At 49.5% G+C, this 16,039-nt stretch overlaps 1 protein-coding gene across 1 annotated transcript; it reads left to right on the forward strand.

The window, feature by feature from the left end:
* Positions 1–8,028: 8,028 nt before the first annotated feature.
* LOC130488813 (protocadherin-9-like) lies at positions 8,029–15,717 on the forward strand. The gene is made up of 2 exons (XM_056862478.1): positions 8,029–8,064; positions 15,168–15,717. Exon 2 carries the CDS (start codon positions 15,194–15,196, stop codon positions 15,551–15,553), a length of 360 nt encoding a protein of 119 aa, XP_056718456.1. The 5' UTR covers positions 8,029–8,064; positions 15,168–15,193; the 3' UTR covers positions 15,554–15,717.
* The last annotated feature ends 322 nt before the right edge of the window (positions 15,718–16,039 follow it).

Raw genomic sequence — 16,039 nt, forward strand, 5'->3', positions numbered from 1 at the left:
ATGAGGAAAAAGACGTTTCCAGGCATTTTATGCCCTGGCACTGGTCCTTTTAGGAATTATGCCCTGGACAGACTTCAAAGTTCTGTGAATTGGGTTGCCAGCTCTGGGTTGGGAAATACCTGGAGATTTTCGGGGTGGAGCCTGAGGAGGGCAGGGTTTGGGAAGGGGAGGGACTTATGTGGTGTATAATGCCATAAAGTCCACCTTCCAAAGTGGCCAGTTTCTCCAGGTGAACTAATCTCTGTTGCCTGGAGATCAGTTGTAATAGCAGGAGGAGACCTCCAGCTACCAACTGGAGGATGGCAACCTTATCTGTGAAGGGTAAGGACTGGAGGGATGCCTGGAGCTGCCATGCACCTTCCCAGCAGGCTTCCAGTTCCAGGGTTTGCTTTCCACACTCTTGGGGTTTCCTCTGGGCTGGTCTTCTGCTTCCTCCCAGTAGCAACTGTGCCCCAGTTGGCCTTTTCAGAATTTGCACCTAGGGATGCCAGACCTTGGGTAGCATTTCCTGGGATCATGGGGGGAGGCAGAGACTTCATGGAAGTCACGTCCTGTTTTTAAACAGAAGTACTACCACGAAACTCTAGGACAGTGATGGTGGACCTTTTAGAGACCAAGTGCCCAAACTGCAACCCAAAACCCACTTATTTATCGCAAAGTGCCAACACGGCAATTTAACCTGAATACTGAGGTTTTCGTTTGGAAAAAAAACAACTCATGCATTAACATCTTTTGTCTTAAAAGAAAAACAGAATAACAGAGCTGTGGCAAGGAGTTCCACAGGTTAATTACATGCTGGGTAAGTGGGTGTTCCTCTTTCAGTAGGGGATTTCACTGAAAGGTGGGAGGCGCTGCAAAGCCCGCGCTGTGGCCCGGGCGCTCTGCTTCCCTCCAGCTACGCCACGCTGTGAGCTATGCTCCCCTCCAACCTAGCTCCTCTCCAACCCCACCACGGGAATCACCTTCGCCACAGGCTCAACAGACTGCTGTCCGCGCTGCACTCTCACTCCGCATGTGAGCCGCCCTGCTGCATGGGACGGGGAGGGAGGAAGCGCTCCCATTGGGCTGCTGGGCAGAGGGGCAGGTGATGTGAGAAATGCCCTTCTCCCCGCATCCCTCTGGCTTTCTAGTAACAAACTCAGGCACACTCTGTGCTGGGGCGACGGCGCGCATGCCCACAGAGAGGGCTCTGAGTGCCCCCTCTGGCACGTGCGCCATAGGTTTGCCACCACTGCTCTAGGAATTTACAAAATCTCTGTTGTTTTACTGTAAAGATCTTGAAATGTCTAAAGCATTGGGACATACTTCCATGTGCTGTTTCCCCTACCTTTTTTGCCTGCTGCTGCATTAAGGGAGGGTGGGGGTCTGGAAATATCACCAGGAGGTCCCTGGCTGTTGCCAGATAGGCATGGGATTGCCAGGTCCCTCTTCGCCACTGGCAGGAGGTTTTTGGGGCGGAGCCTGAGGAGGGCGGGCTTTGGGGAGGGACTTCAATGCCATAGAGTCTGATTGCCAAAGCGGACATTTTCTCTGGGGCTGGAGAGCAGTTGTAATAGCAGGAGGTTGGCAACCCTAGGTAGGTGGCAACACTGCTTGCACACCTGTGGAGAGACTGGCCTTCCCTCAGACCCCTACAGCTCATGTTCCCTGGATATAATGGTCATAACAAAATGAAATGAAACTTACTCAATTTGATTTAAACACACAACACAGAAATTTTGAAACCATTTGGAATTCAGTGGATAAGGAGACTGATGGCCTTCTTGGGCAGCCTTCTTTCTCCTAAGAAAAATCAGCAAATTGCAATCAGTGACCGTCCTGTTATAAAAATGCCACAAGGTAATATTGAAAGATGAAAGAATCTTAACATAGTATAGGTTGGGAAAATTTCTCTCATAGAATCATAGAGTTGGAAGGGACCACCAGGGTCATCTAGTCCAACCCCCTGCACAATGCAGGAAATTCACAACTACCTGCCCCCTCCACACCCCTAGTGACTCCTACTCCATGCTCAGAAGATGGCCAAGGTGCCCTTCCTCTCATGATCTGCCTAAGGTCATAGAATCAGCATTGCGGACAGATGGCCAATTTTGCCTCTGCTTAAAAACCTCCAGGGAAGGAGAGCTCACCACCTCCCAAGGAAGCCTGAGGAACCGCTCTAACTGTTAGAAAATTCTTCCTAATGACTAGATGGAAACTCTTTTGATTTAATTTTAACCCGTTGGTTCTCATGAAGATATGTAATTTATTTATTTTTTGCTTTTAACATGATACGTAATATTTTTTAAGTTTCTGCTTTTATTTCAAAACTTTCCAATAATTTATCAGTGATGATCAGCTGGAAAGGTGGCAGGCGACAATGAAAATACAATTCTAATGGGGAGGCGAACAAGAGTTCAGTTGAGGGTTCCAGTAGACTAACTGTGGGTTAGCCTTGCAAGTATTTACCGCTTTTACTGTGCAGCAGCACAAATACAGGCTTAAACTAAGCAAAGTGATCAAATCATAGAATCATAGAGTTGGAAGGGACCACCAGGGTCATCTAGTTCAACCCCCTGCACAATGCAGGAAATTCACAACTGCCTCCCTCCCACACACACACCCAGTGGCCCCTACTCCATGCCCAGAAGATGACCAAGATGCCCTCCCTCTCATGATCTGCCTAAGGTCATAGAATCAGCATTGCGGACAGATGGCCATCTAGCCTCTGCTTATAAACCTCCAGGGAAGGAGAGCTCACCACCTCCCGAGGAAGAACCGCTCTAACTGTTACAACATTCTTCCTAATGTCTAGATGGAAACTCTTTTGATTTAATTTCAGCCCGTTGGTTCTGGTCTGACCTTCTGAGCAAAAGAAAACAACTCGGCACCCTACTCTATATGACAGCCCTTCAAGTACTTGAAGATGGTTATCATATCACCTATGTCTTCTCCTCTCCTGGCTAAACATACCCAGCTCCTTCAACCTTTCCTCCTGGATAGCTTGTGAACAGCCGCAAATTAACGTATCTCTGGCCCACCCACCGTTTAAAGGACAGAAGTCAGCAGTTACCTAATGTTTTACTGAGATCTGTTTGGCAGGTAGGGACTGGGAGGAAGAAAAGCTCCAAAGTGACCTTGGGGATAGTTGGAGCCTCTCTCAGTTAATGAGATTAAAACATCTAATAGTCATTGACTGAACTTTGTTATATAAAGATTTAGGAGTTTAGAAGAAGGAATAATCAATTTCCCTTTTTTCCCAATATTTCCAATCGAGAAACTGGGTGCTAAAGAAGCTAAAAGGAACCTGCCTCAGGGAAGAAGAGCGATTTGAAAAAAAAACAGCGCTGAGGTCAAAGAAAAAGATGCTTTCTGAACTATATAAGGTGCTAATTAATATTGTGAATAAAACAATAATGAGTATTGTTTAAATTGAATCAGGCTTTAAATAGAGATATAACATATTATATATATGTTATATATACATATATACACACACACACACTCACAGAGGGAGAGAGAGAAAATAAAATTATTTCCATATATTCCTTTAACTAAACTGTAAATCTAATTTCATGGCAATTCAAGAGGATCTACCATACTATACGATCAAGTTATGGGTGTTGTATCCATGTAAAGGCAGTTAACTTATTTGGAAGTTAGACCCTCAGATAACGAAGAACTGGAGTCAAATATTAGATAAGACAAGCAAGGGACCCACAAGGACTTGTGGAGGGCATCTCATTTCTCCCTCCCCCACTGTTTCCTCTTTCCCTTCCCTGAAAGCCCCTAAAGCTAGGCTTGCCATCCTCCAGGTGGTGGCTGGAGATCTCCCACTATTACAACTGATTTCTCCTTTTTCTGTTTCCTTCTATACTTCTCCCACCAGCCAACTTACCTTTAACTGCCTTCCTGTCTTCAGCTTTCCCTCCTTCCCTCCCCCAGCAGCTTCTACCTGGAAAAATTATGGCCCAGTTGCATAGTGCCAGCTGCCAGGTCAGGCTCAGTTGTGCAGTGGGAAACCCACAAGAATATGTGAAGGGTCTCATCACTTTCCTCTGGATTCCACCTTCTTACACAGTTTCCTCTTTCCCTCCTCCTGGCAACCCTCATATCCTCACCTTTCCCTGCTTCCTTCTCTCCTTCAACCAACCTAAGTTTGATCACCCTCCACCATCTTCAGCTGTATTTACACTTTATTTACTTCAGTTATACCCCACCTTTCTGCACAAAGGGGACCCAGAGCAGCTTACATTATTCTCCTCTCCTCCACTTTATCCTCACAACAACCCTGCGATGTAGGGTTAGGCTGAGAGAAAGAGACTGGCTCGAGGTCACCCAGTGAGCACCATGGCAGAGTGGAGATTCAAACCTGGATCTCCCAGACCTTAGACTGATACTCCAACCACTACACCATGGCGGCTGTGTTGGACAGCGGCAAGCAGCATGGCCTGGGTGAGTCACGCAAGTCAGGTGGTAGTAAGTCAGCCATTGGCTGCTGGTGGGCCTGGCCTAATGAGCCTTCCCTCAAAGGCCAAAACAGCCGTAGGGCCCTGCCCCTCTCCCTGCCTTTTACTGACCAAAACCAAGGTTTGAAGGCTGGCAATACTGTTGTAGTTGCCTAGCATCAACCACTAAGGGCATTAATTTCTTAATGCTACAGGTAATTAAAAAAATAGATTTCAGATTTTTCTGCAAACCTTGGGCTTTTTTTCAGGTTTGTAAAAAGATGTGTCTTGTTTGTTCATGGCTCCAGTTCCTGGATTTAAGTATCCACAGATTTGGCCAGATTGAGAATTAGATATATTGATAATGGAAATTACTGGAATTGTTGTGTAATTAGTAGTGATTGGAAAGAGTTAGGTTCAAAATGAGGTACTGAATCGAGTTGAATTGCATTGGACTAAAAGTGAGATCCCATTAACTGGGCAAAGGGACCTGCAAAGTTTGTCTTTTTAAAGTTGTCAGAAACTTGCCTAAATATGTATCTCAGACTATGGGGATGTCAGGATGAAATAGTTTGTAGGGACAGAGCTGCTTAACACCTCTCCCCCAACAGAATAAAAGTCAAAAGTTATAAGTGGAATTCATGTACTGAGTGGACTGAAGTTTGAAGGCTTGCCAACCTCCAGGTGGGGCCTGGAGTTCTCTTGGAATTACAGTTTATCTCCAGACTACAGAAATTATTTTTTCCTGGAGATAAAGGCAGCTTTAGAGGGTGGACTCTATGGAAATACATCCCTGCTGAGCTCCCTCCTCTCCCCAAATTCCACCCTTTCCCGACTTCACCCGGGAAGTGCTAAAGCAGCTATGGCAATGTGGCACTTCCGGGGGTAAACGCAGAAGTGACATCATCACATACACACAGCTGCGCATACACACGATCACCGCCCCAGAGCAGCTGGGTGGATTGGCAGGCAATTACCCACCGAAACCACCCACCTGGCAACTCTTACGGAGAGAGAGGCAGAACTAGCAGAGCGCTACCTGAGGAGAGTGGGCATTGGAGGAGGAAGAACTCAGGTGGGTGGAGAGAGGGAGCATCCGTGAGTGCCACACACAACGCTGTTCAAGGTGTACCTTTGGATGTGCATACAGATTATGGCACAAACAAGCCAGATCCTTGCACCCTCGCACAAAACACATTCATCCCTGCTTTGAGCAAAGGAAAGGCAGAATAGAAATTCATTTGTTAATAATAATGCTCAGTAACAACAGCTCCCACACTTGCAGATAGGGAGCAGACACACAAGCCCTGTGCACATGGCATGTTAAGGTATATAGACTGGAGCAGGACTGGGTGTACTCCCCTGGAATCCATTCTCCCCACCACCAGAGCATGTTCAACCTAATGTGTAGGGTGGAGCCTGGGGATCTCCTGGAATTACAACGGATCTCCAGACGATAGCGATCAGGTCCCCTGGAGGAAATGGGTGCTTTGGAGAGATGACTCTATGGCATTATGCTCTGATGAGGCTCCTTCCCTCCTCAAACCCTGTCCTCCCCGGGCCCCACCTCTGAAATCTCCACAGATTTTCCAACCTAGGTAGTTTATGCATGGGAGTTGACCTGAGATTCATTGCTCGCTGGGCCCACACTTTCCTGTTGGGAATCTATGCACCAGCAGTCTTCAAGCTTAAATCAAGAAGCATTTGAGTCCTCACTCCTTGAAATGCTCCTTTGTAATTGGCTGTAGTGTTTGCTGTGAGAGAAAAGTTCCCCCCTCCCCAAAACCCAATTGCCACATAAAAAAGCATTTTCTGAAACAGAGATCTCTAAAAAGGAACGGGAGGGGGAGAGGAAAATCCAAGCTTTGTTTCTAAAATCCTTTCTTCTGCTCAGAAAGAACTCAGAGGAAGAAGGAAGCATTTGAATTCTCGCCCCTTGACACACTGCTTTGTAATTGGCTGTAGTGCTGTCTGTTGAGAGAAACGTCACTCCCCCAAGCTTCCGTGTCCTGCGGTTTGCCTTATGCATGGGGATTTCACCTGGGCTGATCTCAGGAGAGATCATGTTAATAGAGGAACTGGAAGTCCCGGGAATTGTGAGGGATGGCAACGAGGTCATCTCTAATGGATGGAAAACTCATGCATAACTCCAAGGAACAACCAAGACAGACTGGGGGCGAACATGAGTGAAAGTACACATGCATAAATGACCCCAGAGCTGGCAGCCATGCTAATGTGTCCAGAGGGCCTATGAAGTACATACACAAGCTTCATGCCTCGATTGTGATGAACACAGTCCAAATTCAGGGCCAGCACAGTTGATCCCAGGCTAGGGCAAGACTAGTGCCCTGGATCTCACTCCCCATCTGCAGACCTTTTCCTGGGCACCCACAGCTTGTATGTACAGGGTTACGTTCAGAGTTATGTGGTGAGGCGGATGAATACACATATTCACACATGTCAGCACTGGGATGTGCACCGTAAGGTAAATCCCCTGCCCATAGTGCTGTGTTGCCTTGGGGAAATCTTTTTGTAGATCCTGACAAAACTAATTCATACCACATGCCGTGGCACTTGCTCCTCCATGCCTGTGAGTTGTGCTTGGAACATGCATGACAGATCTTGAATACACTCAGCTGTAAATGTCCACACATATACACAAACATGTGTACAAGCCCCCATTTGTTTTTACTTGCCTCCCTATCCTAGCACATTGACAGCCCAACCAACTCCCTGCCAATTTGCAAGAGAGACTTAAACTATGTAGCAACCATATAAAGCATGATTTGTAAGCATGGTTGCCAACCTCCAGATGGTAGCTGGAGATCTCTTGCTATTCCAACTGATCTCTAGCCGATAGAGATCAGTTACCCTGGAGAAAATGGCTTTTTTGGCAATTGAACTCTATGGCATTGAAGTCCCTCCCCTCTCCAAACTTCATCCATCTCAGGCTCCACCCCCAAAATCTCCAGGTAATTCCCAACCCAGAGCTGGCAACCCTATTTGTAAGCCAGGTAGCAGTCGTGGGGATTTGTCTGCTATTATACTGCTTAGTAGTGATGTAGTGGAGGCTGATATTACTATTCCCATCTTGCAAGGTGGTGCAGAAGTGATAGAGTGACTTGCTTCTCCCACACACACACACTCCCCCCAGGAGATCATAGCAGAGGCAGGATTTGAACCCAGGTCTTCCTGTTTCATAGCTCAGGTTGAGCCAGAGTCTTAGATTAGCTTTTCTGTAATGCAATCCCACTTTCCCCAGTCTAGGAATGGTTGTGTGAGGAAGGGAAACCTTGTCTGTGAGTGTGAAGGGGAAAGGAAGATGTTATCAGATGCTGACAGAAGCCAGACTAGCATAGCCCACCTGCCCTGGGGAGGGGGGGAGCAGCATTGCTGGGGAAAGCCAAGAGATTGCCCGGGGTGGGGGGCCTAGTCTTTGTCCTTGCTTTGTGGCCTTGTGGTACCCCAGATCTTTGGGACAGCTGGGTGGGTAGGGATGCCCGGTGGGGTGACATGGGTGGACGGACCCCCGAGGGAGTTGGGGGGGGCTGCATGCTGAGTGACCCTCTCCTCCTTTTTCTGCTCCTCATTAGTGTCCCCTGAGCGGAGCAGACTGTGAGTGGGGCCCTGCACTCAGGTATGTGCGCGTGGCTTCCCAGGGGACTGCAGGGGCTGAGGAGCTCTCCCTCAGTGGGAGGCTGGGGGGCGGCGAGGGAGGAACTGCAGGAGGCAGAGCCCCAGATGGGCAGCTTGGAGGTGCTACCTGGGAGGAGCCAGGTGTGCGGGCCAAGCGTTGCCGGAGGATCTGGGAGCAGGCGAGAAGATGGGCTAACGTGACGGGCGTGCGTGCGTGCTGCAGCGGGCGGCTGCTCCTGCTGCCGAGCCTCATCCGAACGCTTTTGTTGCTGCATGAATTGAGAGCATGGGAATTCATGGGGAGTTCATGCACACTGGGAGAGCTGGCACTATGATGACAATTAGGGAGGGGCTGAAGGTGGGGGTCTTCCAAGCCCCTCCCTGATGTTCCCTTAGGGTTGCCTAGGGGACCAGGTACTAGCTGGAGATCTCCTGCTATTACAACTGATCTCCAGCTGATAGAGATCTGTTCACCAGGAGAAAATGGACTCTTTGGCAATTGGACTCTAAGGCATTGAAGTCCCTCCCCTCCCCCAAACCCCATGCTCCACAGGCTCTACCCCAAAAACTCCCGCTGGTGGCAAAGAGGGACCTGGCAACCCTAATGAATTGAGAGCATGGGAATTCATGGGGAGTTTATGCACACAGGGAAGGCTAGCACTATGATGAAAATTAGGGAGTGGCTGAAGGTGGGGGTCTTCCAAGCCCCTCCCTGACGTTCCTCTAGGGTTGCCAACCTCCTGCTATTACAACTGATGTCCAGCCGATGGAGATCAGTTCACCTGGAGAAAATGGCTGGTTTGGAAGGTGGACTCTATGGCACCCCGTTGACGTTCCTCCCCTCCCCAAACCCCGCCCTCCTCAGGCTCCACCCCCAAAATCTCCAGGTATTTCCCAATCTGGAGCTGGCAACCCTACGTTCCCCACAATCTCCATTGCCTGGCATCAACCCTTTGGCCTTCAGTTGCCCAGCCTCCATCCTGAGAATCCCGTGCCGAAGGACAGCAAGAGGCCCAGTCGGTAGCTGAGCGCTGGACTGGCAATGTCGTGCCTAAGTAGTGCAGGAGGGCACAATGCTCGCTCCGGTCAGGAATCTGTTAACATGCCGAGCTGAGCGTTGCAAAAAGAGCAAGTATAACCACGTCCCCCTGTGAGCAAGCCTTCGGGACTGTTCATTAGCTTTGTAATCAAACCACTGGATTTCCTCCGGGTCCCTGCCTCTTGCATCGCTCGAGCTTGATGGTGCTTGGGGGAGTCAGTAGCAAACAGAGGCAGTGTCTGTGGCTGAGAGCCTTGCGTGCCTGTTGCAGAGGCTTGAGGGCAGGGAGGGAATGAGGAAACGGGAGGCAACGGGTGCCTGTTTCAGTGAGGGAGGAGAGCTTTTGGTGCTGGGACGTTCCTTGCAACAGGCACGCGGCTTGCCTTGGCCCTTGCTTGGTGACTCGAGGGCCTTTTTGCAAAAGATCGTTTGATGCAGCCTAGATGTACATTTATTTTGCTCCTGCTGTGCACTGCCTCTTCAGCTTCCCTCCGGATTGGGACCTTCTTTGGGAGGATGCTACATTTCCCCAGCATGCATCTCGCAATCTTTTGTATCTGGGAAAGGGCTTCTCTTCCACAAATAACCCCCCACTCTTTGCCATGAAAGGCAGAGATCTCTCTTCAGAATTGCTTGAGATTCGTGGAGTCCAACGACTATCATTTTTAACCTTTGCTTGCATGCTCCCTTTTTTAAAGTCCAGCACAATGCGTGTCAGACAGACAGACAAACCCCGGGAAGGCTACCCTGGGGGTATGTGTAGACCAGACTTTACAAAAACGAGGAAACCCCGCCCCAATCTGTGAATTGTGTATCATATAAAATTAAGCATATATTTTGCTTACTTCTGCATCATTGAGTGATGGGAGGGAACAGGGATGTCTTTGGGGTACCGAAGCCCCAGTTTTGTTCATTGGAAATCTTTGAGCCAAACCACACAAGATCTTGGAAGAGCCACGACTGTTTCTCCGCTGCAGTTTCTGTAATAAAGTGGAACTACAGGAGGCTCCGATTCTGATCACGACCCGAGCAGGAGGGAATGGGGAGTTTAACTCTTCCCCTTCTACACACTTCCCATTTTATTGAGCTCACATGGCTCCATGGAGCTCATGTTTGTGCCTGTGGGGGAACTGTACCATAAAGGCAGTCTGTATGCTTCTCCCATTGAGGCAAATATTGGCTTTAGGGCGAGGCCTTTTGCAATCTGGAAAGACGTAAAACTGCCATGCCCTTCACTACAGCCTCAGCCCAAATGGGGTCCTTCTGGGAATGCTGTTTACAGAACTAAAACCACAGTAGAGATCTTGTTGCTGATCTTCTGGCATCTAGTCTGGGTGGACTCTAATTTGGAGATCCGGGTTCGATTCCTCACTCCTCCACATGAGCGGCGGAGGCTAATCTGGTGAACCGGGTTTGATTCCCCACTCCTACACATGAAGCCATCTGGGTGACCTTGGGCCAGTCACACACTCTCAGCCCCACCCACCTCACAGGGTGTCTGTTGTTAAACCGGTTTGATTTTTCCTTAAGTGGTAGAGAAAGTCGGCATATAAAAACCAGCTCTTCTTCCTGGCCCTAAATCAGCCACACTTCTGGTTGTTGCCATAAATTTTGCTACCTGCTTTCAGATTTATTGTTATAACCCAATAAATGTGTCTGCTTTCTATGTGTTTCCCCCACACACACACACACACACAAAGCCCTTGACTGGGCCGCCCTAGCATTTTGTGAACATTTAATTGAACTGTGTTCTTCAGTTTTTCTGCATTTTCCTTCTCCTTCATCGGAGTGCACTTCTAACCTGATTCTTCTCCAAAGGACTGTCCTGTTGCAAGTAAGGCCTCCTCCCCCTGCAGCAGGACTGTCTTCCCCAGCCCTCCAAAACAAGCAACAACAACAACGAAAAGACAGCGTGGACCGCATAGAGCATCTTTGTTGAAAAGGGCCCTTAGGGGAGTATCACGAGAGCCAGCATGGTGTCGTGGTTAAGAGCAGTGGTTTGGAGCGCTGGGCTCTAATCTGGAGAACCAAGTTCGATTCCCCACTCCTCCATATGAGCGGCAGACTCTAATCTGGTGAACCGGGTTGGTTTCCCCACTCCACATGCAGCCAGCTGGGTGACTTTGGGCTAGTCACAGCTCTCTCAGCCCCACCTACCTGACAGGGTGTCTGTGGTGGGGAGGAGAGGGGAAGGTGATTGTAAGCCGGTTTGATTGTTCCTTAAGTGGTAGAGAAGGCCGGCATATAAAAACCAACTCTTCTTCTTTTATCAAGCACAAGTCTATCTGTGGCTGGGGCCTGTTTCAATTAAGAGGGTCACAAGACCTCTGCGTAGGGTTGCCAACCTCCAGGTAGTAGTTCAGGGGTGGGGAACCTTTTTTCCACCAAGGGCCATTGGGATATTTAGAACATCATTCGCGGACCATACAAAATTATCAACTTAAAAATTAGCCTGCTATATTTGGTCAAACATTTAGCCAAGAGGCACAACTGGAGACGGCTCTGAGTGTCTGCCATGTAGAGCGACTCGCTTTTGAGCTCTGCTGTCCGCAGCTGAGCCCAAGAGATTCAGGCAGGGCAGCAAACACAAACTCACATCTGCCTTGAATAGAGGCTATTCCTGTCTGCGGGAGGGGGTGGATCGCCAGTCTTAGATCCTTCTGAGCTAGAGATCTGCCAGGACCCATGAAGGGCCACACCAAATGATTTCGCGGGCCTTATGCGCCCCCCGGGTCTGACGTTCCCCACCCCTGTAGTAGCTGGAGATCTCCTGCTATTACAACTGATCTCCAGCCGATAGAGGACAGTTCACCTGGAGAAAATGGCCACTTTGGCCATTGGACTCTATGGCATTGAAGCCCCTCCCCAACCCTGCCATCCTCAGGTTCTGCTCCAAAACCATACCACTGGTGGCAAAGAGGGACCTGGCAACCCTACCTCTGCAGCCACATGCTCAAGTCCTCCTTGCAGCCGTCTGCATTCTAGAGAAGATGCTGTCCTCTGGTGGAAGGTCCAGACTAGGCATAATGGAAACAGGCCCATTAATGGATCTCTTGTAGGATTTTGGGAGAGATTTAAAATCAACTGGGGGAGACAAATCAGGAACAAGTTGTTAGGGGATATACTTAAGCCTTTCCCGGTGTAATTTCCCTCCTCCCCTGCTGCCAGTTGCCCTTTGGGGGAGCAGTTCAGAGTACAGCAAACAACACAAGGGAAAGGGTTAAATGGGATTAACCCTTTCTTTGGTGTCATTTTCCAAGGGAGCCCAGCCTCCCCACTCTCTCTCTCAAACACACCCCTTGGTCCCTTTTAAGCCTAAAAAAACTGCAAAGGATCTGCTCTATCATGGCCCTAGAAGACACTGGAAAATGTGAAGGGCTCTGAAAATCCAAATTTGCCTCCCCCAACTTGGGTGGACACCAGGACACGACAAAACCCAGAGATTAACCTAGAGCACCTCAAATGCAAGTTTGGTGAGATGAGGATGATAGTTAGGGAAGGCCAAATCTGAGAGTCTGCGGGGTGCCTGGTATGGAGGGCCTCGCCACAGGAACCGACTCTCCAATGCACACAGATAGCGACTTTGGCAGAAGTGACTGAAAAGCGCAGGGATCATGGGAAGGGTTTGTTCAGCAGCCCCCACGATGCATCCTTCCCATGTACTCCCAAGTTCAAGCTCTGAATCTGCCCCAGCATTCCTCTTGCTTAGTAGCCTCATTTATGCATGCAGGAGGGTTGAGTACTTGGTGCTCTAGGTTAGGGAGAAGACCTGATCTGTCAGAGGGCACCCAAGAAGGATCTGGAAGCCCAAAAGCATTGAAGGTGGCAGCTGGAGCATGCCCTTCTCTCCTGGTGGTTTCACACATCGTAATGTGGCCAGCCCAAGTCCCCCTGTATGTCTGAAATTTAGTGGAGAAAGGGAGGATTTAGAAGAGAACGAATAGCATTTTGACCAGAGCGCTTGTCCAGGAGGGACATAGAAGAACCACTTGATGGATCTGCTGGCTTTATCACTGTCATACTGAGAGCCAGCGTGGTGTAGGGGTTAAGAGCGACAGAGTCTAATCTGGAGAAGCGGGTTTGATTCCCCGCTCTTCCACATAAGCAGCAGACACTAAGGGCGAATATGCATGGTCACTTTATCCTTTTTTAATCCCTATTTCAGCCAGGATTTAGCCAGGATCAAACGCATGCGTTTCGCCTAATGTGCATTCGATCCTGGCTAAAACAGGGATTAAAGGAGGATAAAGCGGCCATGCGTTTTTGCCCTAAGAGAACCGGGTTTGATTCCCCGCTCTTCCACATGAGTGGCAGACTCTAATCTGGAGAACCGGGTTTGATTCCCCAATCCTCCACATGAAGCCAGCTGGGAAACCTTGGGCTAGTCACAGTTCTCTCAGAACTCTCTCAGCCCCAACTACCCCACAGGGTGTCTGTTGTGAGGAGGGGAAGGGAAGGTGATTGTAAGCCTTTTGTGTGTGATACCGTTCTGGGTTGTTGTTTTTTTTAAGACAATGAATTCTATAAAGTAGATATGTACAAAGACTTTGACTGAATTCTTCTCTAGGAGGACATTGCAGGCACTTATTGCAATAAACTCCCCACACACACACACACACACGTACATACACAGAACTTCTCCACTGAACTAGAGCACTGTGTTTGGAGGGCAGTGTTGCCAGGTTGTAAGGTCTGGCTCAGTTTTAGGGCTTAACATCTTCTCTGGGTCCTCAGGAAAAGGTGTAACATCTCAGGGGGAGCATCCAGAAGTGGGGTGGCAATAAAGCAGGAGCCCCTTTCTAGCCTTCTTTCAAAGCCCCCCCCCCCCCACGCCCCTTCCCCAGAGGGCCCATCCAGTCTTTCTATGAGGAAAAGTGACTAAGGGTGCTTTCAATGCACTTTGCAGCTGGATTTTTGAAATGGCAAAATCCACTTGCAAACTATTGTTGAAGTGAATCGAAAGTGGATTGAAAGTGCATTATTCAGGATGTGTGAAAGCACCCTAAGAGTCAGATAGCAACTGAGGCGTGATATACCTGTTTGCAAACACATGGGAAAGAGGGGACTGATTTTGCTCTGGAGAGATGGCTGAGATTTCTTCTGTTTTTAAAAGACTTGACATGAACTGAACCAAGTGTCTCCCGGCTCTGTCCCTCCTGCCCCGAGCGCTTAGGTTCTCCTGCCTGGGTCTCAGCGTCTTGAGGTGATCACATCTGTAAATGCTCCCAACAAGCATTTTAAAATGGTCACAAGAGGGGAAAAGGTTCGCATGTAGGGTTGCCAACCTCCAGGTACTAGATCAGAAAAAATACCCTAGGCTGGCAATGATTAATTCAAAAAACAATCAGCATGCCTTTAGTGTATTTTCTTGTTTCATGTTTGTCAGAATTTTGGTCAATATTTGAGCCTGCGTGCTGATTGTTTTTTGAACCTCCAGGTACTAGCTGGAGATCTGCTTTTACAACTGATCTCCAGCCGATAGAGATCGGTTCACCTGGAGAAAATGGCCACTTTGGCAATTGGACTCCATGGCATTGAAGTCCCTCCTTGAACCCTGCCCTCCTCAGGCTTCTCCCCAAAAACCTCCCGCTGGTGGCAAAGAGGGACCTGGCAACCCTATTCACATCCTGTTCACTCCATGTGTGCTGCCTTTGTACCTGCAGTGCAGAGTGTGTTTTTTCAGAGAAGAACATTAAAAATGTATTCCCTGTCTATAGTGGATATAGCCCATTCTATCACCCTGGGGCTCTGTCACCTCATTCCCACCTTATTCTGCTGGATGCAGAATTTCTGCTGTGGTTTTCTTCCCTTTGCACCACAGATCACCTTGGCCCTAGCATTTCGCATGCCTTCTTAGTTCCATGTCTTGGTATCTCTCCTTTGGGGAAGGCAGCCTGGCCGTTGCACAGAGGGGAGAGCCTGTAAGGGTATGTTTTCCCGGCATGCTTTGCTTTGAGCTCCCCCCCACTCCCAGCTTAGCCTAGCCGCTGTCGATTCTGTGGACTATGCCGCCGTGTCTTAACCATTCTCCTTTTCCCCCTCCCTCTTTTTTTTGTCATGTGTAGATCTCCGGCCTTTGCCCGACGTAGCCATGACAGGGACCTGCACCCGGGAATGCACAGAGTTTGGCCACTCTGACACCTGTTGGATGCCGGGCCAGTCCTCTCCGAGCCGGAGGCCCAAGAACGCCCTCAAACTCTCCACGTTTGTGCCTTATCAAGACCGAGGGAGTCATGAGCAAGTTGGGAACGGCAGCCCCAGACTCTCGGAAGAGCGCAGCGCCAAAATGGCTAACCTCCGCCTGCTCCCTACGTACAGTGCCTTCTCCAACAGTAGCCATGAGCCCTGCAAGGACTCCCCCCTGGAGGAAATCCCTCTCACCCAGACCTCAGACTTCCAAGCAGCCACCACGCCATCCTCCCAGACCGCCAAGCGGGAGATCTACCTGTGAGACTGGGGTGGGGTGGGGGCAAGAAAGGTGCCTGCAAAACACACCGCTGAGGCCAGTGTCTGGAAGGAGAGGAAGACGAAGGGACTTTTCAAACTGTGATGCTTTATCGTTTGTGTCGGCAGTTCTGAGCCTGCTGGGTGGGAACGCCTTGCCCGCTCTCCGGGCACAGGACACCCTTGGCAACATGATGCTCCTGGGACAAGAGGACCGAGACCATCCTGAATGACCAGGCTCTGGATGGGGAGGGGGCGAGGGGACCCCAGTGCAGAGGGCTCGGTCTGTGGCTTCAGGGCAGGGGGTGGGGGTAAGGGCTTAGTTACCAAAGGTCCGTGCAGACTGGGCGGAGTCCGTCGGGCGCAGGGCTGGGGGCACCTGGCGCGGGCGCAGCGGGAGGGTGGGGATGAGCTGCCTCTGCCGTTACTGTAGACTCCTGTAAATATGACTCTTAGGAATGACGTTTGCGTCCTGCCTGATGAAAACTTTTAT

Source organism: Euleptes europaea, chromosome 17 (assembly GCF_029931775.1).
Source record: "Euleptes europaea isolate rEulEur1 chromosome 17, rEulEur1.hap1, whole genome shotgun sequence".
NCBI lineage: Eukaryota > Metazoa > Chordata > Lepidosauria > Squamata > Sphaerodactylidae > Euleptes > Euleptes europaea.